This window comes from Mustela nivalis (assembly GCF_964662115.1).
Source record: "Mustela nivalis genome assembly, chromosome: 13".
Classification (NCBI taxonomy): Eukaryota; Metazoa; Chordata; class Mammalia; order Carnivora; family Mustelidae; genus Mustela; species Mustela nivalis.
Genome location: NC_139032.1, coordinates 83,450,104 through 83,478,026, shown reverse-complemented (window position 1 = coordinate 83,478,026; position 27,923 = coordinate 83,450,104). Strand labels below are relative to the sequence as shown.

The 27,923-nt window shown below is 53.8% G+C and overlaps 1 protein-coding gene and 1 long non-coding RNA gene across 2 annotated transcripts; one reads left to right on the top strand and one right to left on the bottom strand.

Annotated features, from left to right (window-relative positions):
• On the bottom strand, positions 1-27,918 carry OLFML2A (olfactomedin like 2A). The gene is made up of 8 exons (XM_082695534.1): positions 27,660-27,918; positions 20,227-20,490; positions 14,260-14,367; positions 12,525-12,734; positions 10,465-10,714; positions 8,038-8,268; positions 5,815-6,000; positions 1-4,426 (listed from the first exon to the last, which is right to left on the bottom strand). The coding sequence occupies exons 1-8, from the start codon at positions 27,780-27,782 to the stop codon at positions 3,822-3,824; spliced, it is 1,977 nt and encodes a 658-aa protein (XP_082551660.1). The 5' UTR covers positions 27,783-27,918; the 3' UTR covers positions 1-3,821.
• Positions 20,433-25,489, top strand: LOC309846544. The gene is made up of 2 exons (XR_014301989.1): positions 20,433-20,507; positions 24,953-25,489. It is a non-coding gene; the product is annotated as an uncharacterized lncRNA (long non-coding RNA).
• Positions 27,919-27,923: the final 5 nt, after the last annotated feature.

Below are 27,923 nucleotides of genomic sequence, written 5' to 3'. Positions count from 1 at the left end.
TGGAGTTTTTGATCATGTATTTATTTAGGTATATGCCACCTTGTTGCAAAAAAAGGTATTGTGGCAACTTACAAACATAGATAAAATACAATAGAGTAAAAATAAACAGATCAGGATAAAAGTTAAAGCAGAAAGCTAGAATGAAGTCAGAGTCCAGTTGGTGACTCAGTACAATTATTAAAACTAATCTCAAATTTGACTTTGAGGTTCTCAGCGGCCAAAGCAAAAGAGAAAACACGACTCGTTACAAGATTCCTAACAGGGAGTTTGGGGCTTTGGTATAGAAACAGACCTGGTTCAAATCTTGACTCTACTACTTGCTAGGACCTGAGGACCTTTAGGACCCTGAGCAGGTCGCTTAACCTCTCTGAACTTGAGGTTCATAACCTGTCAGGGGGGAAAGTAATGCCAGGGTCCTGGGGGTTCCTGGGTGCATCAGTGAGAACGTGTGCTAGGCGCCTTCTGGCTCTAGGAGGGTGCTGCTTGGGTCCTCAGCTGCCCTCAGTCCTCCCTAAGCTGCAGGTCTTCAGCCACAAAATGGAGTTGACATCTGTCCCCTCTGTCAGTCCCTACCCTGCTCAAGCATGCAGCATGAAAGAGGCAGAGCCAGATTCCCAACCCAGGCCTCCCTACCTCCTACTCCCTGACAGCTGTCCGGTGCTGTGTGCTCCTGTCACCAGAGTGGTTTCCAATGCCGTCAAGGAGAACATGATGCTTTGGAGCATAGAGGTTTTCAGGAACATTCAAATGATTCCCAGGAAAACCTTGGGCTGCTCCCAAGGCAAAGCCCCCTTCTCTCCTCCACAGACAGAGCAAATTAAATGTCAAGAGCTAGAAATCTCTAGGGGGTAAGGTGGCAATCGAAGCCCCTTCATGTGTTCAGAATACCAGAGACAGTTTCCTTTGCCTCCACATCAAAGGTCAGAAAGAAACACTGGCCCTCCCCAGTCCAGGTCCTTTCTTACTTGAAGTACCTGTGGCCAAATGCAATGAAGTCCATGACAAAAACCTGTCCCTGGCTCCCATCAACAATGAAATCAATTCCAATTGTCTTAGAATTATTTTCTCTCTGTTAACTTACACTTGACTTTGTTCCAAATGCAATTGGAGGCAGTCCTTAGCTTGGCATTCAAGGTTCTTTACAAGCTGACCCCAATCTCCTTCTTGGGTGTCCTTTGTAGATGCAGTTTGTGGCCTGGTTACACTTCCGGAGCTGCCCCTGGAGTGTCATGCAGTTGACAAACAACATGGACCGACGAGCCCTGAAACCCGATCTGCCACAGACTAAGTTGCTGTGTGACCTTGGGTAAGTCCCTTCACCTCAGTTTCTTCATCTATAAAATGGGCGTATTCTGAGTATAGACCTTCCCTGTTGCAATGATGCAAGAATACGCACCTGGCAGGCTTGGCCTACCCAACACTCAGTCAGTGGTGATGGTTAGATGACCTGGTTTTGAGACTCGGCTCCCCACGTAACTGCTTTCATGACAAATGACCCATGTCTGGCTTCCAGTTCAACTATCTATAAAGTGAGGAAAATAATTCCGTCTACCATAAACACCCCCCCCCCACTCAGGCCTGAAAACAGAAGGGGCTTTGGGAAGGTTTGGAGGCTGCAGGCAGCATCGCCTTCCCCTGAAAACGATCTTGCTTGTCCTTTCGTTTTCCCAAATCCTGTCCTTTCTAACTTTCCCTTTTTCTAGACTAATGAGCAAGAGGAGTCTGAACACTGCTCGCATGGTTAGGCTGTGATATCATGAAAGACACAGTCTTGTAAAACCCACACCCAGGGCCAAGGGAAACGCAGCCCCCTGAAGGAACTGTTTAGTGGAGGCCACTGGCGTTGGGTGGGGGAGGCTGGATGTGTCCACCACTATGAGTCAGGCCTTGCTTGGCTCCCTATCACCACTCCCCTTTATTTCAGGAGTGAGTTACAGCTTAAACAAAACATCACCTGATGATGCCTGAAAGAAATGTCTTCTGCACAAAATGCTTTTCCCTATTACTCTTGGGTGTGCGGCTAAATTTTCTAACATGGCAGCTGAGCGTTCAAATATACAGATACGCAGGAGCTGGCATGGGCACAGAATGAGGGGGAGCAGGCTCAGCGGGTGGTGTAGGGATCAGCAGTCAATATCTCAAAGGCTGGACTGGGTGCTCGGGGGTCTATGGCCTTCCCAGGCAGAGTGGCCTCTAAGCCGGAAGAATAAAGGAAATACACAAAGCCCTTCTGGAAGATCAGTTGTGTCCTGTTGCCCAGTGTGGCCCCAAGCTACTCTCTAAACCTCTCTGGGCTTCTTTCTCCTTTGGGGAAACAGGGAGTTGGCTTGAAGGTCTATGTCCAGTGGGCTGTCTGGGTCTGAGGCTCGGGGAGCCACCAGCAGTGCCAGCAGAGACAGCCCGCCTGTGCATCCTCAGCCCCAAGGCCTGGGCTCAGGGTGGTCCTGGCACCAGTAACTCTGAAACCTGGAAAACCCCAGTCCATACTCCGGCTTCTTCTTCCTTCCCAGCATCCACCCTCTAGGACTTCTGTGCAACCGTAAGGTCCAATGCCTCCCCTGAACCCAACTGTTCAGATCTCAGTCTCCCCAGCAATCCCCCCAATTCCGCAAAAAAACAATAAAACAAAACAAAACAAAAATCAAAAAAAAACCCTGCCGGGCCATTCCACCAAATGACTGGGTGGGGACTGACAAGGAAGAGGCAATCTGTTCTGTTCTGTCCTGGCACCACCCCAGCCCTGGGTCTAGGGTCTTGCTCATGGCAGACCTGGAGGTATCCCTGAGTACATATAGGTTGTGGGTTCCAAGGTCCAGAAGGAAAGGACAACATGGACCCCAAGCCCCAGGGCTCTGGGAGTTGCTGAGGAGAGGTCGTGTGGCCCGGGTATGTGGCCAAAGCCAGCACTCAGCCTCAGTGTGGAGAGGGAGCCCCGGGGCCTGGCCCAGCCTCCCATCCTGGTAGAGTCAGGGCTGGCAGGCAGCTGCCTGCGGCCTTCTCAGCTGCTGCTGCAGAAACAAATGACAGCACTGAGGAGGAATACGAGAAAATAAACATGAATGCAGAGGGAGGGGAACTTGGAACAGGGGCCGGTATTTTTCCTCGGGGTGCGGTTTCTGCTCGGTGGCTGGGTGACCATGGAGGTTTGGAATGTGGTTGGACAGAGGGTGAGGTGGGGTGGGGGGGTGGCCAAAGGCAAGGAACAGGGACATTAGCCAAGGGACCTGAAGCCCAGGGCCACCAGCAATTCACCCAGAACGGGGGCGTGGGGTGGTACACGCTTGGGGGCCTCCAACAACACTCATGCGGAGGTCCCTGAGGCCTCTGCTTTTTAATGGTCCCGGGGAAGGGAGACAGAATTGAGAGAACAAGAGAAACTAGAGGGGCAGGGAGAGGCCCGGAGGTGTAGGGAAACATGGTCAGGTCTCCTTCTCTGTAACAAAGGACTGTTGGGAGGGTTTGGCCTGCCTGATCCAAGCTGAGGCTATTTAGGCAAGGGACATGGTCTCTGTGCCTCAGTGTCCTCATCTGTGAAACGGGCTTAATTATCCCTACCTCTGAGGGTGCTACTGGGAGGAATGAATGGGTTTGTGCATGTGAAGCTCTTGGCATAGTGGTCTGCATGGGGAAGGGATTATTATTCCACCGGGTGCCAAGGAAGCTTTATCCTGGCTGCCCCACGTGCCCAGCACCTGCGCTGGGCCTGGACCCCGATAAATATTTGCTGGCGGAACCCCCTGGAGGAGCTGCTGTGGGGGAGCCACGCCCACGGCCACGCCCACAACCATGGCCACGCCTCTCCTGTGAGCACATGTCCCGGCTCAGACCACGAAGTGGAGGGTGTAGGTGAGCTGGTGGCCGTTGTCCCAGGCGTACAGCACGCGCTCCTTGGGGTTGTAGTCGATCTGGGTGGTGAAGGCGTGCTCGTTGAGGAAGGGCAGCTGCGGCTGGGCATCGGTGCCCGTATGCGTGTCGAAGGCGTAGGCCACCTGGCCTTCCTTCCGGTTGTAGGTGTCCACGGCGTACAGGATGCCGCAGACCAGGAAGCAGTTCCCGTAGGAGTTCCGCCGCAGCCGCGTCCTCCACGTGGTCTCCCGGTGCGTGGACAGGTCGCCGGGGTCCAGGCGGCTCAGCACGATCACCTCGGACTGGGCCTCGTCGTGGTCATCCGCGGCGGGGTAGATGACCCACAGGCCGCTCTCGTCCACGGCGAAGTCGATGTCTGAGTGGCCGCGCCACTTCCAGGGCGTCGTGTCCTCGTAGACCACGTCGGGCAGTAGCGCCCAGGAGGCCACGAAGCGTTGCCGCAGGTCGTACTTGATGATGTTCTTGGTGAAGGCGCGGTTGTAGTAGAAGGCGCCCTGGTACACCACGTGGCCCGTGCCGATCCAGTTGTAGGGCAGCTTGTACACGTTACTCCAGCGGCCTGTGTGTGCAAGGCAGCTGCTCACACCGGGGCAGGGCCAGGCCTCCCAGGGTCCCGAGTACCCCAGCAAGCAGGGGATACAGATCAGCCTCTGGGCTCAGAGCTGGGCTGATCATCTTACCACCTGCGGGTCCAACCCCCACCCCCTAAGAGTTGGCAGGTACTGTTAGCATCCCCCTTTGCCAAGGAGGAAACAGGATCAGAGGATTCAAGGTCACCGGGTTATGGAATGGCACAGCCAGGATTTAGACAGCCCCTAGGCTTTGTCTCAGGGCCTTTGCTCAGGCTTTTTGTCTGGACTGCCATTCCCCATCCAATCTGCTTCAGCAATGCCTCCTTATCTTTCAGAGCCTTCCACCAATATTTCCTCCTCCAGGAAGCCTTCCACCACCTCCCGGGGCTTGAGTGAGGGCCACTCCTCTGGCCTCCCATCACCCTTGTTTTGGCACTTTTCACTGGTGTCCTCCACACCAGCCTGTGAGCCACCTGGGGCAGGCATCAGGTCCCTTTTGACCCGGCAAAGGAAGGACTTTGGCTGTTCCAGGCTGTACTCTGACTCCATGGCTCTCATGATAAATCCAAACTTTAATGTGACTCCTAAGGTCTGCCTGAGCCTACTCTCTCCTTAGGCTTCCCCCACTTCCCTTCTAGGGCCAGCCTGCCTCTCATTGCTGGGCCTTGGCACACACTGGGCCTTCTGCTTGGAACACTTGGCCCTTTCCCTTTTCTATGGCTTCTTCCTGCTCTTTCTCCAGGGCTCAGCTCAACATCAGCTCCTCCTCAGGGAGGTCTCTGACGTTCAGGCTTGGGTTCCACAGTCCCTCGAACTCTCCCTCAAACACTACACTGGAGTTCTTTCCCAAGGTCATGGCCTCTCACATCAGACTGTGCGTTTCTGGAGGGCGGGTCAGGCCTAAATGACCCCTCCCCCATCATGCCCCAGAGCTGATCACCCAAATCCTGCCCTTCCTTGCGCAGACTTGCAGCTCCTCTAAGTCCTGGGGCTCTGCTCACCTATAAAACAGAGTGATAACCCGCCCCCCTCAGAGAAGTAAGAAGCTACCACGGGCTGCCTCACGCGGCGTGATGTGCACATAGTAAGTGCTCAAGAACAGGAAACCCGAAGTATTGCTCCTCTTGATAGCGAGTTAGGCTCCTGACGACAGGACCTCGTGCATCTTGTTTGTTGCCTCATTCCCGCTCCCGGCTCCAGCACACAGGGGATGCCCTCAGCTGCCCCTCGTGGGGGGTGGCTGATCGTTTGGAGCTAGGCCAGGCTGGGAGTCTGGACCACGGGAAAGCACAGGCACAAGAGGGCCCAGTCTCCATGGGAGACCCTTCTCAGGCCACCCACCCCCGGCCCTCGTCCCATCTCCCGGCTCTCCAACCTTGCTTGAAGTTTTCCAGGTTGCGGAACTCCACCAAACTGTTCCCGTAGTAGTAGTTGGTGACATAGATCCTGTCATCTTTCGCAGCGGGGTCCTTCATCCAGGCTCCCTCGTGGCGCCCGTAGCTGTTGTGCCTCACGGGGGGGTCCACAGCCCGCAGGGTGCCCTCACAGCTCAACTCTCTGCCTGTGGGGAGTGAGGGGTGCAGCATGAGGTCCTCGGCCCCAAAGGCCCTGGAGCCAGAGCAAGTCCTGGGAACATCATCTGGGTCTTACTTAAAACCCCTCCCGATATTTTGTTTGCAACCTTTTTTTTTTTTAAAGATTTTATTCATTTGCTTGAGAGAGAGCACAAGGAGGGGAGAGGGGCAGAGAGAAAGGGAGAAGCAGGCTCCCCACTGAGCAGGGAGCCTGATATAGGATTTGATCCCAGGACCCCTAGACCATGACCTGAGCCAAAGGCAGACACTTAACTGAGTGAGCCACCCAAGCGCCCCATATTTGCAGCCTTTTCCCCACTTTCCTTATGATCAAAGCAATGTCTGATCAATGTAGAAAACAGAACATTCAGCAAAGGAGAATGAGGAAAAGAAAAATAATGAAAAATGTCATTATCCAAAGAAAATTTTAAACATGTTTTGTTTCCTTCTGTTTCTTTTTTTCCTTTGCATATGCAGTCATGCAGATGTACTTAAAAAAAATCCTGATTCTTCTGAATATACAGTTTTATGTATCCTGTTTTTTCCCTCCACTGAGCAATTTCTCACATCATTAAATGGCTTTTAATGATGTGATTTCAAGGCTCTACCAGGCCACCAGATAGCTGTGCCCCAGTCCCCTTGGTGTTAGGCCTTCAGATTATTTCCAGTTGTCTGACATTGGAAATGGGCTGGGGGTGAGAGGCAGGTAAGTGGCAGCTACTGTCCATACCGCTGACAGACCCTTTAGGAAAGCTTCCTGGAAGCTGAATGCACTCAGATCCAAGTGGGGAATGGGTTTAACAACACCTGGAGGCAGCAAGATGCCCTCCAGAAAGACGAGCTTGATGATTTTTTTTTTTTAAAGATTTTATTTATTTCTTTGACAGACAGAGATCACAAGTAGGCAGAGAGGTAGGCAGAGAGAGGGGAGGAAGCAGGCCCCCTGCTGAGCAGAGAGCCAGATGTGGGGCTGGATCCCAGGACCCTGGGATCATGACCTGAGCCGAAGGCAGAGGCCTCAACCCACTGAGCCACCCAGGCGTCCCAGATGATTATTTTTTTAAAGATCTTATTTATTTATTTGATAGACAGAGATCACAAGTAGGCAGAGAAGCAGGCAGAGAGAGAGAAAGGGAGGCAGGCTCCCTGCTGAGTAGAGAGCCCGATGTGGGGCTCGATCCCAAGACCCTGAGATCATGACCTGAGCTGAAGGCAGAGGCTTTAACCCACTGAACCACCCAGGCGCCCCTGGGCTTGATGATTTAATGGGAAAGATTTCTACTGAAAGACACACGCCAAAGCTACAAACATAGACATAAAAAGATAAAGAAGTGAAAATAGTTGCCGGATTTGATGATGGGATTCTAGCTGACGTGTTAGGAAGGATTTGTTTAAAATACTACCTGTTGGGGGCACCTGGATGGCTCAGTCTTTAAGCGTCATGATCGCAGGGTCCTGGGATCGAGTCCCATATCGGGCTCCCTGCTCTGCGGGAAACCTGCTTCTCCCTCTCCCACTCCCCCTGATTGTGTTCCCTCTCTCGCTGTGTTTCTCTCTGTGTCAAATAAATAAATAAAATCTTTGAAAAAAATACTACCTGTTTGACTATTAATGTCCTCAAACTTTCTTTCGTTTTTTAAAGATTTTATTTATTTATTTATTTGAGAGAGAGAGAGAGAGAGAGAGAGAGAGAGTGCAAGCGAGAGAGACAGAGCGAGCAGGGGAAGAAGGAGATGCCCCACCGAGACGGGAGCCTGATGCGGGGCTTGACCTGGGGGCTCCAGGATCATGACCGGAGCCGAAGGCAGTTGCTTAACCGACTGAGTCACCCAGGCGCCCCCCATCCTCACACTTTTTACAAAGGATCAGACAGTGAAGATTTTAAGCTTCCCAGACCCGTATTCTTTTCTCGCAACCCTTCCAAAATGTAAAACTGTTCTTAGCTCAAGGGCCAGACAAAACCAGGCTGCAGTCTGGGTCTGGCGCATGGGCTGTAGTCTGCGGACCCCGTGACGCTCACTCACCTTGGCTCGGGACATCTGCGTGTGAAGGGGGCTCGGTGGGTTGGGGCCGGAGGGTGGGAGTTGGGGTAGGGGTGGTGGCAGGGTCGGAACTGAGAGTGCCAGAGGCCAGGTCTGCTCCCTCTGAGGCCCTGGGCTCAGCCTCATCACGCTCTGCGGAGTTGGGCTCTGGCGGCCTCCCCTCCGCCCTGGACGGCAGCTCTTCTAGCCAGGAAGCACTCTTGAGGGCGTTGTCTGTGGAGAGAGGACTCTGTGCTCACGTCCTGTGCTGCCACCCAGGGTCCTCCCGGGGCCCACCTGGCTCCCAGGTCTGGGGCCATGGCGGAGAGAATGGGGCAGGCCCTGAGGGGGGAAAGGCCTCAAAAAGAGGGTGATGGGGAGGCTTCGTGGTCAACAGACTGGCTCCAAGCCCCCGAGCTGAGTGACCTCAGCCAAGTCCCCTGCCTCGCTGGGCCTCAGCCTCCTCTTCTATGAAACGGCAGTCGTAAGGCCCACCCTGTTAGGCTCTTGCTATGATTAGAGGAAAAGGTATACAACATTTGCACAGGTCCTGGCAAGCATGAGGTGCCAAACATAAGCCCCCTTCCCTCCTAAGTGTCAGATACTTTGTCCCGATTCTTTCACATCCCGGATTCAACTCTAGGAGGGAGAGACCCTTGCTCCCGTTTTACAGACTTTCTCCTGGTCCTCTCCTCTGGAACCCAGCCTATCCGTCCTCTCGCACAGCATTTGCCTCTTCAAGCAGGGAGGGACAGATGCAGTCAGCCCCCCATCACCTCTGGCCCTCAGGTCTCCATCTCTCTGTCCCCTCACTCACCTCCTACCTCTGATCGCCAGGGTTTCTGGACCAACCCCCCCTCCCTGGCCAAGTCTCGCTGGCAAGGCCTTTGCTGAAAGGATGACTTTTTCAGCTCCCGTGGGACCTGTTGAGGGCCATCTCTGACCTACCCACTTGTCTGGGCTGGGCTGGATGGGGTCTAGGTAAGACGACAGGAAGATTCAATGCCCCACTGCAGGGCACAGAGCTGGGGAGGGCTCTCAGGCAGGTTTGGCAGTCTGCTGGCCTGGGTTCCAGTCCCAGCAACTCGCTGTGAAACCTGGAGCCCGTCTCTTCACCTCTCTGTTTGTTTCCTCACCTGGATCAAGTCCAACAGTGTGTGTAAAAGTACACAGAAAACTGTGATGCCAGGGACAAAGGAAAGGGGATGGTAAGGCCCCCGGGGCTGAGGTCCCTTGACGCTGGGACAATTACCTGACTTCCCTCATTTTCTCTCCCTGCCAGCCTTGCTCTTTGCATAGGGTTTAGCCGGTCCCATGGTGCAGCAGCCCCTGGGGTTTCTTGGGAATGGGGCACACCCTCTGGAGGGGCCTGGCTTTGGCAGCCGGCCAGGGCCAGGGCCTGGTTCCCACGGGCCTCGCTGGCAGAGCCAGCTGTTTGCAGCTGTTCTTGGGCAGTGCCCAGCCAGGGGTCAGAGGCTCTGTACTGTGGGCAGGCGGAGCTGGCGGGACTCAGAGCCAGCAGCTGCCACCGGGGGATCTGGAAATAGGCCCCTGAGCCTTGAGAGGCCAAGAATTTAGGGGGGGCTCTTGAAGGAGTCTGGTCCCTCACATTTCCACCTCCTGGCCCCTTGGACATGGGGTGGGCAGAGGGCTTCATGGAAGGAGGTGGTCAACCGGACCCAGGGGGGGCGAGCAGGTTTGGGTCACCTCTCTGGGACATGAGACGAGAGCAGGCATCTGGGGAGGGTCCCAGAGGAAAAATCAGGAGCCACACCAGTGGGGATGGCCCAGAAATTTGGGTGCTCTTGGGATTTTTGTCTCTTGTGGGTTTTTTTTTTTTGGTTAATTACTTGGTTGCCCTTCACTGTGATCCCCCATGAAAAAATACAGAAAAAATACAGGAGTCTGTGGGCTCCTCTTTGGAGAAATAGGAAGTGGGAGGCATCCCTGCCAAGGCCACTGTGGAAATGAGAGGTGCTCCGAAGGCTCCAGAACATGTCCCAGAACCTGGCCTGGCTCCAGCCCCTGGAGAGTCCCACCCCACCTGTGGCTGCTGCCTGCTCATGGGTCTTTTTCCCCACCGGACTGTGAAGTCTGCGTTAGGCGGAATCTCTGGGAGATACAGCACGTACATAGTGGACCTTCGGCCAAATCTCTAAACGAAGAAGGAAAAGTCCAGTGAGGGCAGAGACCGCTGAAAATACCGGAGAAGAACCTCGTGGCCCTTTGCGTTGATAGAATCATGAACTCCCCATCAACCCCACAAGGGGTACCGTCGCATTGTGTGGTTGAGCGACAGACACCAATAGGTAACCAGCAGACCTGAAATCTGGGGCAGTTTGTAGAGAAGACACCGGGTCCCCTGCTTGGGGTGCAGCCACCCAGCAACAGGCCCCCACACCCCCAGGGGCCAGTTCTCCTCCAACTCACCGGCCACGGCCTCGGTTGCCTCCTTCCTGCCCGCCTTATAGTAGGTGATGCCTCGAATCACAGCCTGCTGCTGGGCCAGGGTCCGGGGCTTGGCTGTGGGCTGGGGGAATCTGCCCTTGCCGCCCTCCTTCCTCAGCTTCTCCACCTTCAGCAGCTTCTCCTTAGGAGCTTTTGTGAGGCCCCTGTCTGCCAGCGTCTTCTGAATGTTGCTGTATTTGCTGTTTTCTTTCCCTTTCCCTCCGGCTGTGTCCTGAGCGAGAAGGGAAGATCTCAGACTTGGGGGAGGGGAAAGGGTGTTCAGGAGGTCATGGAGGCTCAGTCTGTTGGCGGGGGGGGGGCGGAAGTGGTCATGATGCTTTAGGCCTTAGGTCTCAGGTGCTTTCCTTCCATAGTGGCTACGTCCATGACTGGGGTATGCCTCAGTTTTCCCAGTCAGCTCTCCAGTTCCTTGGCTGAAAGAAGCCCAACCTGATAGGTTAGGTTCCTGTTCCATTTCCAAACCACTGTGTACTCGTCCCCAGGGGGTAGATTATAATGGGTAATTCTCAAAGGAGGGAGCAGCTCACCAGATCAGCTTCCCATCCCTAACTCTCTTGTTCATGGGTCTTTGTGGGCTGGGACGAGGTTTTCAGGCTCCAAGGCAGGGTGACCAATCCATCTCTATGTGCCTGGAACTTTCCCAGTTTCAGCACTGAAAGTCCTGCATCCTGGGAAACCCTTTAGTCCCAGGCCAACTTGGATGGTTGGTCACCAAGGCCATTTCCCTAAGCGCATGAAGTTTCTAACATTCTGTAAATTTTATTCTCACTTCCTCTTACATGCTTCTAATGCTGGCTTGGCACAAGAACAAAGGCCCTGTGACATCGCCCACAGTTAGGCAGAATCTCCGGCAGATATAGCAAGTACAGTCTCTAGACCTTCCGTGCTATGGCCCGAACAGCATTCATTCTCGCCCGTGGACTTGACACGGGAATGAGCAGGAAGCCTGCCCTGGGCCAAGGCACCAGGTTTCCTCCATGCTTTATCAGCAGCGAGGCGGTCCTGGCCGCAGACACAGTTGGCCCCATCAGCACAATGTCAGCACAGGGGGGCCGAGAGGTGGAGAGGAAGAGCGCGGCCTTGCCAGTCACGCAGCCACGGGTTCCAGTCCCGGCACAGCCCCCCACCTCCCCACGGGCCCTCACCCTACGCTTCCTTATCTGTCCAACAGGCCATGATTGCCCCTTCTTGCAGGTGGCTATGTGATCATGTCTGTGAGGAAGTCAGGTTTCGACTTTAGAAGTCAGATTTAGAGGCTGCCGGGAGTCTCCACTCTAAAACACGAGGCTGCTGTGGGGAACAGAGCGGCTGTGTCCTGCACGAGGGTGACTGGCCTACAGGGCACGGATGGCACTGAAATCGAGTCTGTACCCCCTCATGTGTAGCTATCATAGGAAGGAGCCACTGGACAAGTTGCCCACCTACAGGGGGCTTCTCTTCATTTGCCCAGAGGGACAGCCTTTTCACCAACTGTCTGCCTGGAGGAGGCCTTTTTCAAATATGTATAAAGGTGTTTTATAGATCTTGGGTGACACCACCTCATGTGCCTGCCCACTCTGTGCTGAGCTTGAATATGGAATGTCTGGGTGTCTGCTGCAGGAATTCTGCATCCCAGACTGGATTGGTGAAGTGGTATCAGTCTGCAGGGTCCCCAAGACATTGCCCCCCGACCCTGAGCAGGCCTGACCCAGCCACACTAGGGGAGGCTAGAAGTGGTCTTGCAGCAGCCAGCCTTGTTGCGCAGGGCCAGGCAGGGAGGGTCGTCTCTATGCCTTTGTCTCCGCTGGTTTGGGAATGGGAACCAGAAGGCCACCAGATGCCTTCCTCTCAGCAACAGTGCTCGCTGCACTGCCCGCAGCCCCGCCCCCCACCCTGCCAGGGACTCTCCAGCTGTGCTAACTCTCAGCCCCGTCCTGGAACCCCGAACCTCCATCCAGCTGGCCGTCGGGACGGAGGTCCTGGCACGCCATGTTCCCAAGCCCACCCACCTTCTGGCCCCATCACCAGGGCCATGGCCTCACCTGAGCCTTGCTAGCAGGGCCAGGGGCGGGGTCAGCGGCCGAGACCGGGGCTGCGTCCTTCTGCAGCAGCTGGAGGCCCAGGCTGGACAGTTCCTTCTTGATGCCCATCATGATGGCTGAGTGATTCTCGTAGCGGCTCAGCTGCTCGCTGAGGTGACGCATGCTCTCCTTGACTACCTCGTTCTCCCGGCTCAGGTTCACCTTGACGCTCTGCGGGGGCAGGACTCCAGGGTCTTTCTAGCCCCCTCTAACAGCCGCCACCACCCCCCACCACCCTGGAGGGGACACCCCAGCTTCTGGCATCACGCTTGGCGGCCCAGTCTCTTGAGCGGGGCCCAAGGGGATAGGGGCAGGGTGGTGGCACCCGTGGCCACGTGCTGCTGAGAGACAACGTGCTGCTGAGAGACCACGTAATTATTAAAATCTTATTTAGTAAGTGAATGAGTGAGGTTTTTCCTTTGGGCAGAGGGAGCCGGTCCCTCCTGGGCGAGGCTGTTTTCTCCATCTCCACCCAGACTTAGCAATAAGCAAAAAAAAAAAAAAAAAAAAATTTTTTTTTTTTTTTTTTGAGTTATCTCTTAGTGAACAGAAGCAAAGCACAGATAATACAAAACAGAAGATAATTAAAAAATCATTTCTCTGTGGCTACGGAAATCACTTCTGATTTGTTCCAGCCGCAGCAGACATACTCTCCAGATCGTCTGGCTCATGGTTACATGAAGTGAGTTAACATTTCCTAAGATTACAGGAGGACGGGCCAAAGGGGGCTAATTGCAGAGCTAGCGACAGGAGAGCCTAGCATCTCCTAGGTGCACAGAAAATACTGGAGCACCGTGGAAATCCAGCAACTGGTACCCTACTCCTGTGCTGGCAAGGGCCTAGCCCCTAGGACACACACACCAAACACTTTCTGGATAATTAAAGCCACTGTGACCCCCAACTTTGGGGAGAGTAAGGGGTTAATCTCCCACCCTGGGGCACAGGATGCCCAGGTGCCCCCTCCCTCTGGAAAGGAAGCTGGGAAAGGAAGCCCCCACACCCGCTCCTGGCAGCTGCACGTCCCCAGGCTCCCAGCAGCCCAGCAGGGGCCGGATGCAGGAAACAGGCGGAGGCCCGGCTGTGCCAGCAAAGATGCGCGCCAGCAAACCCTGAACCTGCAGCCTGGACCCCCATGATGGCCCAACTCTGTCGCTGTCCTCAGGGGCCAGTCCTGGCCACCTGCCTAGACCTCTAGTTCATTTGTACTGACCAGGAGATGCTCAGCATCTCTGCTTCCAATGCAGGTGGGCCCTGGGCCAGCCATGCTCTCTTAAGCCCTGCCCCAGTGGGCTTGGCCAGTCCTGTGCTTTTATGTGGCATTCTATGTGACCAGTGGCCTTGGAGTTGTGCCATGTGTGAGTCCTGGTCTTGGTGAACTGAGGGCTTGGCAAGTTCCTGCCAGCCCCCTCCACATCTCTTTCAGACAATCAGCTGGTGCCTCAGTTTCACCAGCCTTCCAGCCTCCTGTAGGCCTGTGAGCCCCAGTCAGATCTCTTTTCCAAAGTCTAGACCTGGAGGCCTGCCTCTCCTTCTCCCAGCTACCTTGCTGAAGTCCAGTTTTCAACAGCCAGCAGGTTAAGGCAGAATGGCCAGGGCCCCTTCTGACACAGCCCCTGTCCCCCGCCCACCATCGACCCGCGCCCTCCCCCGCCCCATGCTGACCTGCCCTGGCTCCTGGGAAGAGTTCTGCCCTTACCTCTTCCAGCGTGTTCATCTGGGAGGCCACCTTGTGGACATAGGCGTGCACTTTCATCAGGTCCATGCTGTACAAGGTGCCCTCCAGGAGGTCCACCATGGACTGGAGCTGCCCGGGAGAGGGTGAGCGTCAGGGCAAGGGCAGAGACCAGGAATCAGGCACAAAGGCTGCAAAAGGAGCCCCACCACTTGCAATGGCCTATGTGGGCCCTCAGCACCCCACTAGACCCAGCTTGGTGATAATCGTCATGGGAAAAGCCACAGATGCCATCTTTTGAGCACTTAGGATGTGGCAGGCGCTGTGTGAGGGGCTGTAATGAGCTGTTTTACTGTGTCCTCAAGACAACTCCACGAGGTGTGTAGTGGACACTGGAGGAGATCAGTCCGGATGCCCTGGGATCTATACCCGATCCCATACCTGGCTTCCATGTTCCTCCTTCTTAACAGCCTGCATCTGTGACTCTCTTCAGGGAGATGCTGTGTCAGCATCTGGGGCAGATGTGTCAGACTGCTGGGGCAGTCCTCCGGCAATGTCTGACAGGGGCGGGCATCCAGAGGCCCAGCTCCCTAACCCCAGTGGGGACAGTTGAGCTGTCATTCACATTCCAGCTCCCCCTGGGGCTAAGGCTGATGCCTGGCCTGAGACCCCACCCTATTTGTACCAGCTTCTCTTAGGAACATTTTCATAATAAATCCCTGGAACACGAATCACTTGCCTCAGAGTGGGCACCTAGGGACCGAAACAACTATTTCTTTTAGAGTAATCCCTATGCCTAACGTGGGGCTCGAACTCACAACCTCACGAGACCAAGAGTTGTGTGCTCTACCCACTGAGACAGCCAGGCTGGCTGGTCTGGACATATTTTATCTTCATCTTGTAGAATGGGAAATTGCAGCTTAGGTGAAGTGACTTGTCCAAAAGCACCCAGTTGTTAGATGGGGCCGGCTGCAGAACCCAGATTGTATAAACAGAAACCTCTTTCCTATCCTGCTTTACTGTGTTCCTTCCTGTGTTCAGGTGGGGAAGCTGAAGCCAGGAGAAGGGGAGGAGCTTGCATAACAAATAGGTGGGTGGCAGATGCTGTGTCCTCCTGGCCTAGCCCCCAGCCACCACCCTGCAGCTGCCCCTCCCTTTCCATTCTCATCAAGGTTCATGAGAATGGGACCTTCTCTCCAGATGGCCAAGATGCCAGGAGGGTCAAGGAAACCATGGCACAAGGGGCTGGCTGGGAAAGCAGCTTACCCTGGCTTCTTGAGAAGGGCAGTTCCTCCTACCCTCTGGCATGCCCACCCCCCCCCCCCCCCGCCAGCATCGCCTGAGGTTTGAGCAGCCCAGCGCTCCTGTCTGGCCCCGGGCCAGCTGTTTCCAAAACAGTTTTGACTCCCACTCTCCCAGGGGTGTTCAAGCTGTTTTAAGCCAGAGAGCCTTTCTTGGAGTAGACATTAATCTCTAAAATGGAAAAAGGGAGTGGAGAAGTCTCAGGGAAGCAGGAACCTTGAGTCTTGTCTGCTCCCCTGGAACCTTGCTCGGACTCTGAAGACTTACTCTGTACCCCGCAGGCTCTGGGGAGCCCAGTAGGAAAACCATGCACGTAGACTCCTATGTGCTTCAGCTTCCTTCTCGGTGAAACGAGTCCGTAGGGCAGTGGTAAGGAGCAGTAGTGTGGACAGCTCAGCACAGAGTGGGGACGCAGCAAGGGCTTCATGGCTATCAACAATCATGGGGGCTATAGCGGATCCTCCTGGCTTCACTCTGCTCCCCTTCGTGGCCACCAAAACCAGCTTTCCAAAGCACAGGTTTGACTTGACTCTGGGTCTCTCCTTTGCTAGATAACTTGTCATGGCTCCCCATTGCTCGTGCGTGACCCTGCCCTTCCTAAGCCTGGCATTCGAGCCCCCCATGGTCTGCCCCTGCACCCTCTTTGACCTCAGCAAATGTTGCCTTTGGGCCGGGCACTACGGATAGTGAGGAGTAAGACAGACAGAAGCCTTCAGGGTCCTTCGCTGGCTGTGAAAGAACAGAGAGTAGCCGAGAGGTACCCAGATCATGACTTTGTTGAGGAGCAGATGCGGATTAGTAAACTACGCCAGCAGGGAGTTATGTTGGAGCTGAGCTCTGCAGTAACAACACAGATTAGGCAAAGATGGCAGGAGAAGAGCATTCCAGGCCAAGGGAATAGTTTATGCAAAGAGCTGCAGGTGAGAAGAGACATGGTGTGTTTGGGCCACGCTACTCAAAGTACGGGCCGCAGACCAGCACCGCTCCAAGCGACAGGTTACTCATCTGTGATAAAAATAATTGCAAAAAGTGAAAGTAGACTTTTAGACTTTTTAGACTTTTTCAGATGCTTTGACAGAGACTTTTTTAAAAAAAGATTTTATTTATTTATTTATTTATTTATTTAAGAGAGAGAGAGAGAGAGCATGAGCAGGGAAGACAGGGAGAGGGAGAAGCAGACTCCCCACTGAGCGGGCAGCCCTACTCAGGGATCCATCCCAAGACCCCCGGATCATGACCTGAGCTGAAGGCAGACGCTTAAATGACTGAGCCACCCAGGCGCCCGACAGAGAAATTTTTATGTGTTGACTCTAACAGTAAAACAGTGGACTTGTATTTTGCATGTCTGTTTTTGCCTCGTTTTTCTAATAATTCATTTTTATGGCATTTTCCCAAAGTACTGGTTCTTATTTATAAAAAATTAGTCTTTCACCACAGATAGTTCGAGAAGCCCTATATTAGAGGAATTGGCAGGCAACTAGTAGGGCTGGAGCAGAGAGAGGGGAGGGAGCCATCCTGAGCCACATCCACTCCCCTTGCTCTCACCAATAATGTCCTCCTTTCTTCTCTGCCTGAGGGACTCCTACCCATCCCTCAAAGCCCCGCTCTAATATTATCTCCTCCTCTGGGTTCCCACAGTCCCTGAGACATCCCTTGGCCCAGGACCAGTGACCAATCTTCGGAGTTAGGAACTGTGTCCCCAAGAGATCGGAGATTCCTCAAGGATGGGGCCATGTCTAGTTCATGTCCAGAAGAAAAAGGAGTAAAGAGGTGAATAGCATGCACGTGCTACCAACCTCCCCAAGAAGGGGAATCTAGAATCTTCTCCATTCTACTCACAGTCATGTTATCAAGACCAAATCACTCCAAAGCTGGAGTTCTTAGCTTGAGGGAAAGGGCTGGGGTAGAAACAAGGGAAAGGTAGCATGGGTGTGTGCCCCCTCCTCCATGGGCTTCCCTTAACCTTCTCTCCTGGAGGGCTTCCCATAGACGGCCTCCTGCTGAGGGAGGAGGAGCCAAATCTAGTGGGAGGGGCCTCAGCCCTGTCTCATATTGCCTCTGCCCCCTTCTCCTTTTGGGGTTCTCGGGTACCTGCCCCAGTCATATCTTCTCTTCCTCCTATACCACCACCTGATGAGTCAATCCCTCTACTACCCCACTCCAGTCCTATAAGGCTGAATGAATATCACCATGGCTTCTGTGCATTGAAAAGACCCAAGGAACAATGGGCTCCAGGCTAAGAGCTGCCTAGGGACCCCTTCCATGGGCAAGGGGACACAGCAGAGAATTCCTGAGCTCAAATCCCAATGCTACCAGTTTCTTGTTGTGAGATCTTAGGCAAGTCACAAGCCCTCTCTGGGCCTCAGATTCCTCCACAAGTAAAGCTGGAACAGTAAGTTCCCTTGCCAAAGGATTGTAGTAAGGATGAAATTAGCCAGAATTTATGAAAAGAGTTTGTATATCCCTGTGTAAAGTATGCTTACAATTTAGTTATTGAGAGGTGGACTTGAGCAGAAGTTGGATTTGTTCCTACAGCTCAAGATTGATCTATGGCCTCAGCGCCTGGAGTTTGCAGGGCCCTAGCGAGGCCCCAGAGAGACAGTGGGGTCCAGGTTCTGACAAGTTAAGAGGGAACTTGGCCTAAAATTCAACCCTACACCAACTTTTTATTTATTTTTTATTTTCATTTTTTATTTTTTTTAAAGATTTTATTTATTTATTTGACAGAGAGAGATCACAGTAGACAGAGAGGCAGGCAGAGAGAGAGAGAGGGAAGCAGGCTCCCTGCTGAGCAGAGAGCCCGACGCGGGACTCGATCCCAGGACCCTGAGATCATGACCTGAGCCGAAGGCAGCAGCTTAACCCACTGAGCCACCCAGGTGCCCCAACCCTACACCAACTTTAAGAGCTTTGGTATCCAGTTAGTTGTTACAAAAATAAAAATGTCTTCTTTAAATTTAACGTCTGACGTTAAATTTAAAGAAGACATTTTTAGGGGTGCCTGGGTGGCCCAGTTGGTTAAGCATCTGCCTTTGGCCTCGGGTCATGATCCCAGGGCCAGGGATAGGGCCCTGCATTGCCCTTTCCCTCTGCCTGCTGCTCTGCCTGCTTGTGCTCTCTCTCTGTCGAATAAATTTTTAAAAATCTTAAAAAAAAAAAAAAAAAAAGGAAAAAAAAAAAAGAAAGGAAACATTTTTAGCCAAATGTTGAAGACAATTTTTCACATGTCTTGCATACAGAGGCACTGAGCATTTTTGTTCCAGGACATCTTTTGTATAGGCAACAGCCTCAGAACACAGAGAGAGCGTTTCCCTCGAGAGTAGGGAAGGCATGTTCAGTGCCCATTGTAAAAAAAAATTGGATTCTCTAAGCTTGGGGCTCTGCTCCTGGAAAATACCCCAGTGTGTGTGCAGGTCTTCACTGAGTCACCCCATGGGAACTGGAGCTGGGAGAATTAGCTCAAGAAAATGTAGATTTTCTGGCTGCTGTGAGTAATAAAGTCCTTTGTCTCTGACCCAGGGAGGCTTGTGTCTTCTGCCAGCATCCATGAAATTGGCTGCCAAGTTGTTAGCTTACAAGTAGGGTAACATCTCAGTCAATTTCACAGTTCTTGATACCAAAAAAGGCAAAGCAGATGCTCATATGTTTAGAAGAAATTATAAAAGAAGAAGGTACTCTCAAAAGACACCAAAACTATCTAGTCCATTACAGAAAGACAGGAGAAAAGTGGTTTAGAACACATGCTTTGGATACAGCAGGATGTGGTTCAAATCCCAGACCCACCAAGCACTGAGCTGGGCGTGTTATGAATGGTGTGAAAGTGCCTGGCTTGCTGTGGGGACAGTGACATAGGCTACATGTGTCTATTCAAGCATGGGCCCTGCAGATGGCCCTGCAGATGGCCTGCATGGGGAGCTGTGCTCCCCAGAGGTGGTGCTTCTTTCTGATCTGCCCATGCTGGTGGCTGGCGGGGGAAGGTAAGCATAAAATTCACTTGAAAGTATGGCATAGATCCAAGGCTACGTGCCATTAGGTGAGAGTTTGGGCCAGTTACCTAACTTCTCTAGACCTCAGTTTTCTTGTCTATGAAACGAGCACAGTGATCCCACATGTCCCAGAATGGTTTGAGAATTTAGAGGAAAACATGCGTAAAAAGAGCTTAGCACAACATCTGGCATGCAGGTGGGGCTTGCACAGGGGACATGTTCTTATTACATTAAAAACAATAAAATGTTACAAAATTTAAAATACTGTATTGGGGTGCTGACAGATGAACAGGTTTGGGTAAAATACAGAACACTAAACTGGATGATAAAATATTCTGTGTTTGCTTCTTTTCTGTCTCCCACACAGGAAGGCATGGACTTTGTCTGGTTTCCTCCTATATCCCCAGAACTAGTGCCTGCCTGGCTGGTGGTAGGTGCTCTCTGAACAGAAACCTGTATTTTGCAGATCCGCTAGAGCATAGTGAGCTAGCGGAAGAACGCCGCCTCCAGCATTTACTGGCGAATAGTCTGAGCAAGATGTGGCTTCCCCGCAGGGAGCCTCTGTTTCCCCACCTGCGAAATGGGATAATGACAGCGCCTCCCCAGGGTGTGGATTTTCCACTGGAAGGACAGCCAGGCACCAGCCCGTGCTAGGATCTCCTCCGGGAGGTGTTCCCTTCCTCCCCTCCCCCAGAAAGCCTACCTTGAGGAGCTCCGGGGCCTGCTTCTTGAGCTTCTCCATCTTCCACTCGTTCTCGCAGGGGTTGAGCGAGGAGGGCGGCGCCGTGCAGGAGCAGCGGCAGTCGGTCCCCGAGCTCACCGTCTCCACTGTATAGTAGTCCTCCACCCGCGCCTGCCCGCTGCGCACTCGGCGGCACGCGTCCTTGCTCAGCGGCCTCATGATGCACTTGCAGCGGCAGTCGGAGCCCTCCGAGGTCATACGCACCTGGTCCATGTCACCAAACACCTACAAGAGGGGCTCAGGTGAGCTGAAGGCCAGTGCTTGCTGGAGAGGAGGAGAGGAGGAGAGGAGGGGCCAGTGGGGACAGGCAGCAGAACCTGCGCCCCCCCCACCCCGCCTTTGTGGGCAGGGTTGCAGGTAGCAGAGGAGCTAGTAGCCCTTTGGAGGAAACAGAGCCCAGTAGCCTTAAGGTAAGAATACCTGAAAATATGAATAGTTGCCTTGAAAATAGTTTGGCTGTTCCTCAGTATGTTAAGTGCAGAATTGGGGTGGCCTGGCTGGCTCAATCAGAGTGTGCAACTCTTGATCTTGGGGTTGTGAGTTCGAGTCCCACTATTGGGTGTAGGGACTTTTAAAAAAATATTTCAGAGACACCTGGCTGGCTCAGATGATAGAGGATCCGACTCTTCATCTCAGGGTTATGAGTTCAAGCTCCACATTGGGCATAGGGCTTACTTAAAAAAAAAAAAAAAATCTTGGGGGCACCTGGGTGGCTCAGTCAGTTACATGTCTGCTCTCAACTCAGGTCATGATCCCGGGGTCCTGGGATCGAGTTCCACATCCAGCTTCCTGCTCAGTGGGGAGTCTGCTTCTCCCTCTCCCTATCAACTAAAGAAATAAAATCTTTGTTTTTTTTATTATTTTTATTAACATATAATGTATTATTAGCCCCAGGGGTACAGGTCTGTGAATCATCAGGCTTACACACTTCACAGCACTCACCATAGCACATACCCTCCCCAATGCCCATAACCCAACCACCCTATCCCCACCCCCTACCCCCCAACAACCCTCAGTTTGTTTTGTGAGATTAAGAGTCTCTTATGGTTTGTCTCCCCCCTGAGAAATAAAATCTTTTCAAAAAATCTTTAAAAACCCATAGAATTACCAATTATGGTAGGACCTAATAATTCTACTGCTAGGCAGAATTATTCTCCAAAGAACTGAAGACAGGTGTTGAAACAAAAACACCTATACAGATATTCATAGCAGCGTGATTCACCATAGTCACAAGGTGGAACCAGTCCAAATGTCCATCAGCTGATGGAGAAAGGAAAGCTGGTCTCTCCATACGATGGAATATTACTGAGCCATAAAAAGTACAGACCCCTGCTACAACAGGGATGAACCTTGACCACCTGATGCCAAGCGACAGAAGCCAGCCATAAAAGGCCACCTGTTGGATGATTCCATTTATTGGCATCCAGAGGAGGCGGACCCACAGACAGAAGGCAGATTAATGGCTGCCAGGACTTGGGAGGGGGAAAATGGGGAGTGACCGTTTAACGGGCACAGGGGTTTCCTTGTGGAGTGATGACAATGTTCTGGAACTAAGTAGTGTTGATGGTTGCACGACACTGGGAAAGAAGGCCTATGAGAGCTGATAGCCTCTCCACAACACCTTGTCTTGGTGCCCTTTCCTTCCTTTGGGTCCCTCCACTCTAGCCACAGGACCTTTGCAGCTTTGGGACCCTCGTCCTGAAACCCTTACCCCCTGATACTCCATTGGCCCATTCCCTCATGTTACTTACCCATCACCTCCTCTGAGAAGACTTTCCAGACTACCCGCCTCCCCTTACTCTTTGTCCCCTTATCTAGTGGCTTTGTTTTTCTTTATTATACCTATTACCATCTGAAGTTTATTATACCTATTACCATCCGAGTTAGCAGCTGTGAGATGGTGGGCAACTCAACCTTTTCCTGCCACTCCCTGGGCTGGCTCAGCCAGCCTACAGGCCACTCTGGGCTCCAGGCTCTTGGGACACAGCTCTTTGTGGCTCAAGCAACAGACCCCCCAGGCCTCATGGCTATTCAGCTCTCTCTGAAGCCACCAGGACTCAGGTGAGTTTGTGGCTCCTTTGGGCTTTCTGCCAATCCCAGCACCCACAAGTGGCCCAGAGCCCTCTGGGGAAGGGCCATAGGTATTCCCTTTCTTTCTTTCTTTCTTTCTTTCTTTCTTTCTTTCTTTCTTTCTTTCTTTTTCTAAGATTTTATTTATTTGACAGACAGAGATCACAAGTAAGCAGAGAGGCAGGCATAGAGAGAGGAAGGGAAGCAGGCTCCCTTCCTCTCTGAGCTGAGCAGAGAGCACGATGCAGGGCTCGATCCCAGGACCCTGAGATCATGACCTGAGCCAAAGGCAGAGGCTTTAACCCACTGAGCCACCCAGGTGCCCCAGTATTCCATTTCTGTTCTGAGCTGTCAGACACCTGTTTGAGCCCCTGAGCTGTTCTGAGCTGTCAGACACCTGTTTGAACCCCTGAGCCCCTGAGCTGAGTACACTCTGGGCAACTCCTCCGGGCAGTCCTCCTCCGCCTGCGAACGCTGACAGCCAGGCATGGTCCCCCACGTTCCTTAGATCTCGGGCAATGCCTTGAGCTTGCCTTCTCGTCAAGTCTCCGGGGCCCCCTTCCCAGCTCTGCTGCGGACTCCCAGTCACCCCCACCCACTCCCCAGTAGGCAGATGTGGTTGTGTTCTGTGTGGCCAGGCCAGCCTGGACCCACCCGTTACCCTGGCATCCACCCGCCCCGGGGCCTGCAGCCTCCACATCAGACTGTAACATTCCTTCTCTCCTCAGATGAGGTGCGACGTCCTGAGGGGGTGGCCAAGGCCCTGACACTGGCCAGGAGTCGGCAGAGGGCCTCGGCTCCCAGCCCCAGCTGCCAGGAGCCTAGGCAAGGCCCTTCCTCCGTGATTGCTGGACCCCGTGGTGCTGGACTGGAGGCAGCCAAGCACCATGGCGGCGGGGGGACGGACCATGCCCAGACTCGAGCCCCAGGTCTTCCATTTCCCTGCGCGGCCTCGGCCCCTCTGAGTCTCTGCACCCACCCTTGCAAGATGGGGAGGATATGTCTTTGCCTCGTGAGCCTGTCCTGAGGCTGAAATGAGTCCATCACGCAGAGCAGCCGACACCAAACCTGGCACAGGGTCAGCGCTCTTTCTGTGGTACTTGCTGCCCAGGTAGCCGCCAAAACCCTCCCGCACGTCTGCAAGCCATTTTCTACCTCTCTCCTCTCCTCACAATCCCACCTTAAAGGGGAGAAATCGGGAGCGTCAGGGAAGACTAGAGGCTCGCTCAGGGTCACTATGGAGAGCCTGACTCCAAAAATTTGGTTTATTTGCTGTTCCTCCCGTGACCATCCCTGTCACCAGCGGAGGTCTCCTCCAATAGCAACCGAACTGTGACGAAAAGGGGGCCTGGGGGGGTGGGTCACGGGGCGGGGGCAGTAGAGAGCCTGGGGCTCTATCTGCTGGGGCCGGTCCATCCTGCCCTGGGCCCGAGGGCTGGAGCTACTGTGAAGCAGGGAAGTCCCTGCCTCAGCCTCCCAACCCCCGCGCCCCACCTCTCTCTACAGCACACGCTGCTGCCAAAGACCCCAGAAATGTGGATGGCTCGTGCTTAAGAACGTCCTTGCAAGGAAGTCCTACAATGAGATGGCAAGAGGTCATACTTGAGATTTTTCTTAAGAGAGATGGATAAATCTGGCCACAGTGGGAAGAGGGGGCTCAAGCTGTGAAATGTTCTAGAAACGAGCAGATCCAAATTGTGTCACCTTGAGGTGGAGTCTTCCCTCTTCTCTCATGGCCTGAGAGCCCCCTGAGAGCCCGTTTCCATGTCTTCCTGCAGGCAAAGACCTCCCCCAGAGCCCACTGCCAACTCGACACCTCCCTGGATGGCCCCAATCTGGAGCCACCCAAAGCTGGACCGGCTTCTTTTCTCAATTGATGTCTACCTACCCGCCACCCACCCGAGGCCTCTGAGCCTGTTTTACTCCGGACAAGCCATCAGTCATATTCTTCCAATTCTTTATCCTGAATAGCCCCCACCTCTCTCTCCGACTCCCCATTCCATGACCACAGGCCGAGTTTGAACCCCATTAACTGCTTCTAAGGACATAGTACCCTCCTCCCTGCTGGCTTAACCTTCCAAAAGTTCCTCTTTGATGATCGGTGACTCTCTCACTCCACAAACCTCCATGGCTCTCTGTATCTCTGTATTCTCAACAGGGGGATGTGCCTTGGAATTACCTGGAATGCACTTCAAAAAATGCAGACGCCCTGGCCTTAGTCCACACTTCATAACTCAGCCTCTCAGGTTCCCCAGGCCATTTGGATGCCCACTGAAAGCTGAGCATCCTGGAACCCCAGGATTCTGCAAACTCCTCTATCTGACTGTTTTGACCTTCACTGTTCAAGCGTGTCAGATGGAGGAGGTGCAGCGACCGGCAGCAGCGTTGTGTAAGATTCTGGATTTAAGGGCTGGGCATGGGACTTGGCACACAGGATATTTCTCAGTACTTTGTTCTAGGTGCCCCAGTCAACGGGACTGTTGGGGCAAGAATTTCCCTCTAGAGAGACCCTGTGGGGCCTGGCCTAGCCCCATGTACAGAAGGACTTTGTGTACAGAAGGACTCTATCACTTGTATTCTCTGTCTTCCCTGAGCCTGTTTTCAATTACACCCACAGGCGGAAACTCCCAGAGTGGAGGCGCAGCAACACCTAAGCCCCCGGGACCAGCCTGGCCTAGAACATCTGATCCAGCCTGCGACGCTGCCGCCTGCTGCCTGGCTTCAGACCCTCCTGCTCCCCTGGCCCAGTTCCCACAAGCCTTGGCCTTCTCTCTGCCCTTGTGGCCCTGGTCAGTGACAGGGATGACCCAAGATCCCCTTCCCACATCTGGATGCATGGAGGAAGTGAGGCACCTTTCACAGATGGGGAAACTGAGGTAGCCATGGGGAATTCTCAGCTGCATTCCAAGGCCATATAGCAGAAAGCAGGTTCCCAGAGGTCTGTGCTGCCACGCCTGGGTTTCATGTGATTCCCTATCTGTCCATCCCAAACTCCGAGCTGGGCAGCCCCTCAGAGATGCCAGGGAAGCTGTGAACCCTCTCCGACTCCCAGGCCGGGACAAAGTACTTCCCTAGATGAAAACTCCAAGTCCTGTTTAGGAGAGACCTTGCTATAAACATAAAATTAAAACACACCGAGTGAGGAACTGCCTGAGACCACAGAGTACTCTGGTGAGTACTGGAGTTGAGCTGCCCCTGTACCCCTGAAAGTATGGGTCAGGAGGGGGGACTGGACCTCCCAGGAGCAGGAAGCCTAAGGAGAGAGCCAACTTAACTCTTCAGGGCCCTAGATAGATAGATTTCAAGTCCCAGGTTGGCCCTTGAAGGGCTCTCTCCCTCCCCCAAGTTCTCCGCCCCCCCAAATCGGACAGGCTTGGAGAGGAAGGATGGTTATGGGGGAGGGAGAGGGTGATTATGAAAACAGCCCTCCCTGTAGAGCCAGCAGGAGACCGGCTGTGCTGAGGAATGCGGAGTAAATTCACCCATCACTTGATTTTTATTTTTCCCAGCTGGCTGAAGTGGTGTGGGCTGGGAGGTTCTGAAGGAGGCCTGTGCTGTGTCCCCCAGCTGCTTCGTCCTCCAGGCTCTAGGGTGCGCCTCCCTACCCCACCAGCCCCAGCTTGCCCTGGGACAACTAAAAACACACACACACACACACACACACACACACACGCAAGCACGCACAACCTAGCAAGTGTTTGGCTGACTCACTACATAAACAGGGTGTTAGGTTTTCTTTGTCTTTGCTTTGTTTTGAGTGCGAGCCCTTCCCCCACAAGCCCTACATGCACTCGGAGGATGCCCAGGACCAAATACTCTTCCCAGCCAGAGGGATGGGAGGGGCAAAGCACTGATTAGGTTACGTGCGGTTTTTTTTTTTTTTTTTTTGCTTGCTGGTCCCCTACCTGAGCCAGGTCAGAGAATCCAAGAAGGTCCTGCAAGGAAAGGAAGTGGGCAGACATTGTTTTTCAGATGGGGAAGCTGAAGCCCAGAGGCAGGTCGCGACTTACTTGCCCAGGGTCGCACAACCAAAGAACAACAAAGGGCCAGAACCTGGGTTTTTTGATTCACAAGCTAGCCACCTCTCTATACACCCTAGTTTCCCACCTGTAAAGTACGACTGATACTGATTCCCTTCTTGTCCTTGGAGCACATGGTCAAGACTGCAGCTCCCTTGTTTTCATACCCAGAGCTGGATCTTTAGATGAGGGTCTGCTGGTCCCCAGTGCTCATACTTACCATGTGGCTAGTGGCTTCTACCCTTTGCCTGGCCTCTGGACAGTGCAGCCTCACCTTCTACCCAGGAAAGAGGCTGCAGCGACATCAGGAAAAGTCACTCCTTTGCTCTGCACCAAGAACAGGGTCCTACCCCCTTCCTGCCCCTCATTCATTCCTGGTTCCATCCTTGTCCTTACTGGGTCATTTCCCAGAACACCCTCAAGTGTTCCCTTAGTAAGATTCTGTAATCACAGCATGATTTATCGGGCACCAGGTGTGGTGCTAAACATTTTACAGGCATGATCACCAAATGCAGGAAGTGGGAGCTATTATTATTCTCATATTAAAAAGTGAGGAAACAGAAACTGGAAGGGGTGAAAGGCCCAAGATCACCCAGCCCAGAGGTGGAGGGAGGATTTGAACTCAGGTCTGCTTGACACCACAGCAGATCCTTTTAGCCACAACTGAGAAGACTTCAGGTCCCTTCTGGAAGCACGGTGTCTTCCAGAAGGTGCAACAGATTCCCGGCAGGACTACTAGAGGCCAGGCAAGTGACTAGCCCACTAGGCTCATTGCGTAGGGACTCTGGGTCCCCAGCATGACGGAAAGCATTGTCTCAGGCTCCGGTGCAAACCTGGGAGTCCCAGGGAGTCCCTGGGAAGCAGTTATGCAGGAGTCTGCCTGACAGTCTCCCATGGAAACTTTGAGCCGGATTTCCAGGCTGCCCCTGCCCAGCGTTCCTGGGAATCCCTTCCCTAGGCTGGGGACTGCATCTCTTGTCTGTGCCCCCTCCAAACTCTCAGGCTCCCCTCTTCCTGGCCCTGGTTTTCAGGGCTTATCTTCCCGAACTGGATTAGGTCCCAGAGCCCTTTCCTGAGACCCCCAGGTCCCAAGTACCCCTACCATCTCCAGCACTTCTTGCCCCACGCGCTCCTCTCCCTGAGTCATGGCCCGAGTGGCTTCCGTGCTGAGCCTGTCGGGTCTACCCTCTACCTGGTCCTCTGCTCCCGGCCCTGACACCCTCCTTGGCCCGCACCCCGGCCACAGCGCCCCCTCGCGCCCGGCTCCCCGCGGAGCTGAGCCCGGGTCAGAGGGCCGCGCGGTACCTTGCTGTCAGCGCGCACCCGGCCCGCGCGCGGCGGCAGTAGCAGCAGCAGCAGCAGCGGCGGCAGCAGGAGCAGGGGCAGTGGCCCGGGCCGGGGCCGGGACAGGAGGGCGGCCGCGGCCATGGCGGGATGGGCACGGTGGGCACGGTGGGCACCGACAGCCGCGTGCGGACGCTGGGAAGCGCGGTCCACACTGCTAGCTCGGTGCGCAGCCAGCAAAGCCCGCGCGGCGCGCCCCCCGCCCCGCGCCCCCTCCCGCGCCGC

Excerpts from the sequence above, each read along its gene's own strand:
- OLFML2A (XM_082695534.1), bottom strand. The coding sequence starts at position 27,782 with ATGGCCGCGGCCGCCCTCCTGTCCCGGCCCCGGCCCGGGCCACTGCCC. Across the intron at positions 12,735-14,259 it reads AGATGAACACGCTGGAAGAG|AGCGTCAAGGTGAACCTGAG; the intron begins GTAAGGGCAGAA and ends CTGCCCCCGCAG. Across the intron at positions 6,001-8,037 it reads CGCAGATGTCCCGAGCCAAG|GCAGAGAGTTGAGCTGTGAG; the intron begins GTGAGTGAGCGT and ends CACTCCCCACAG.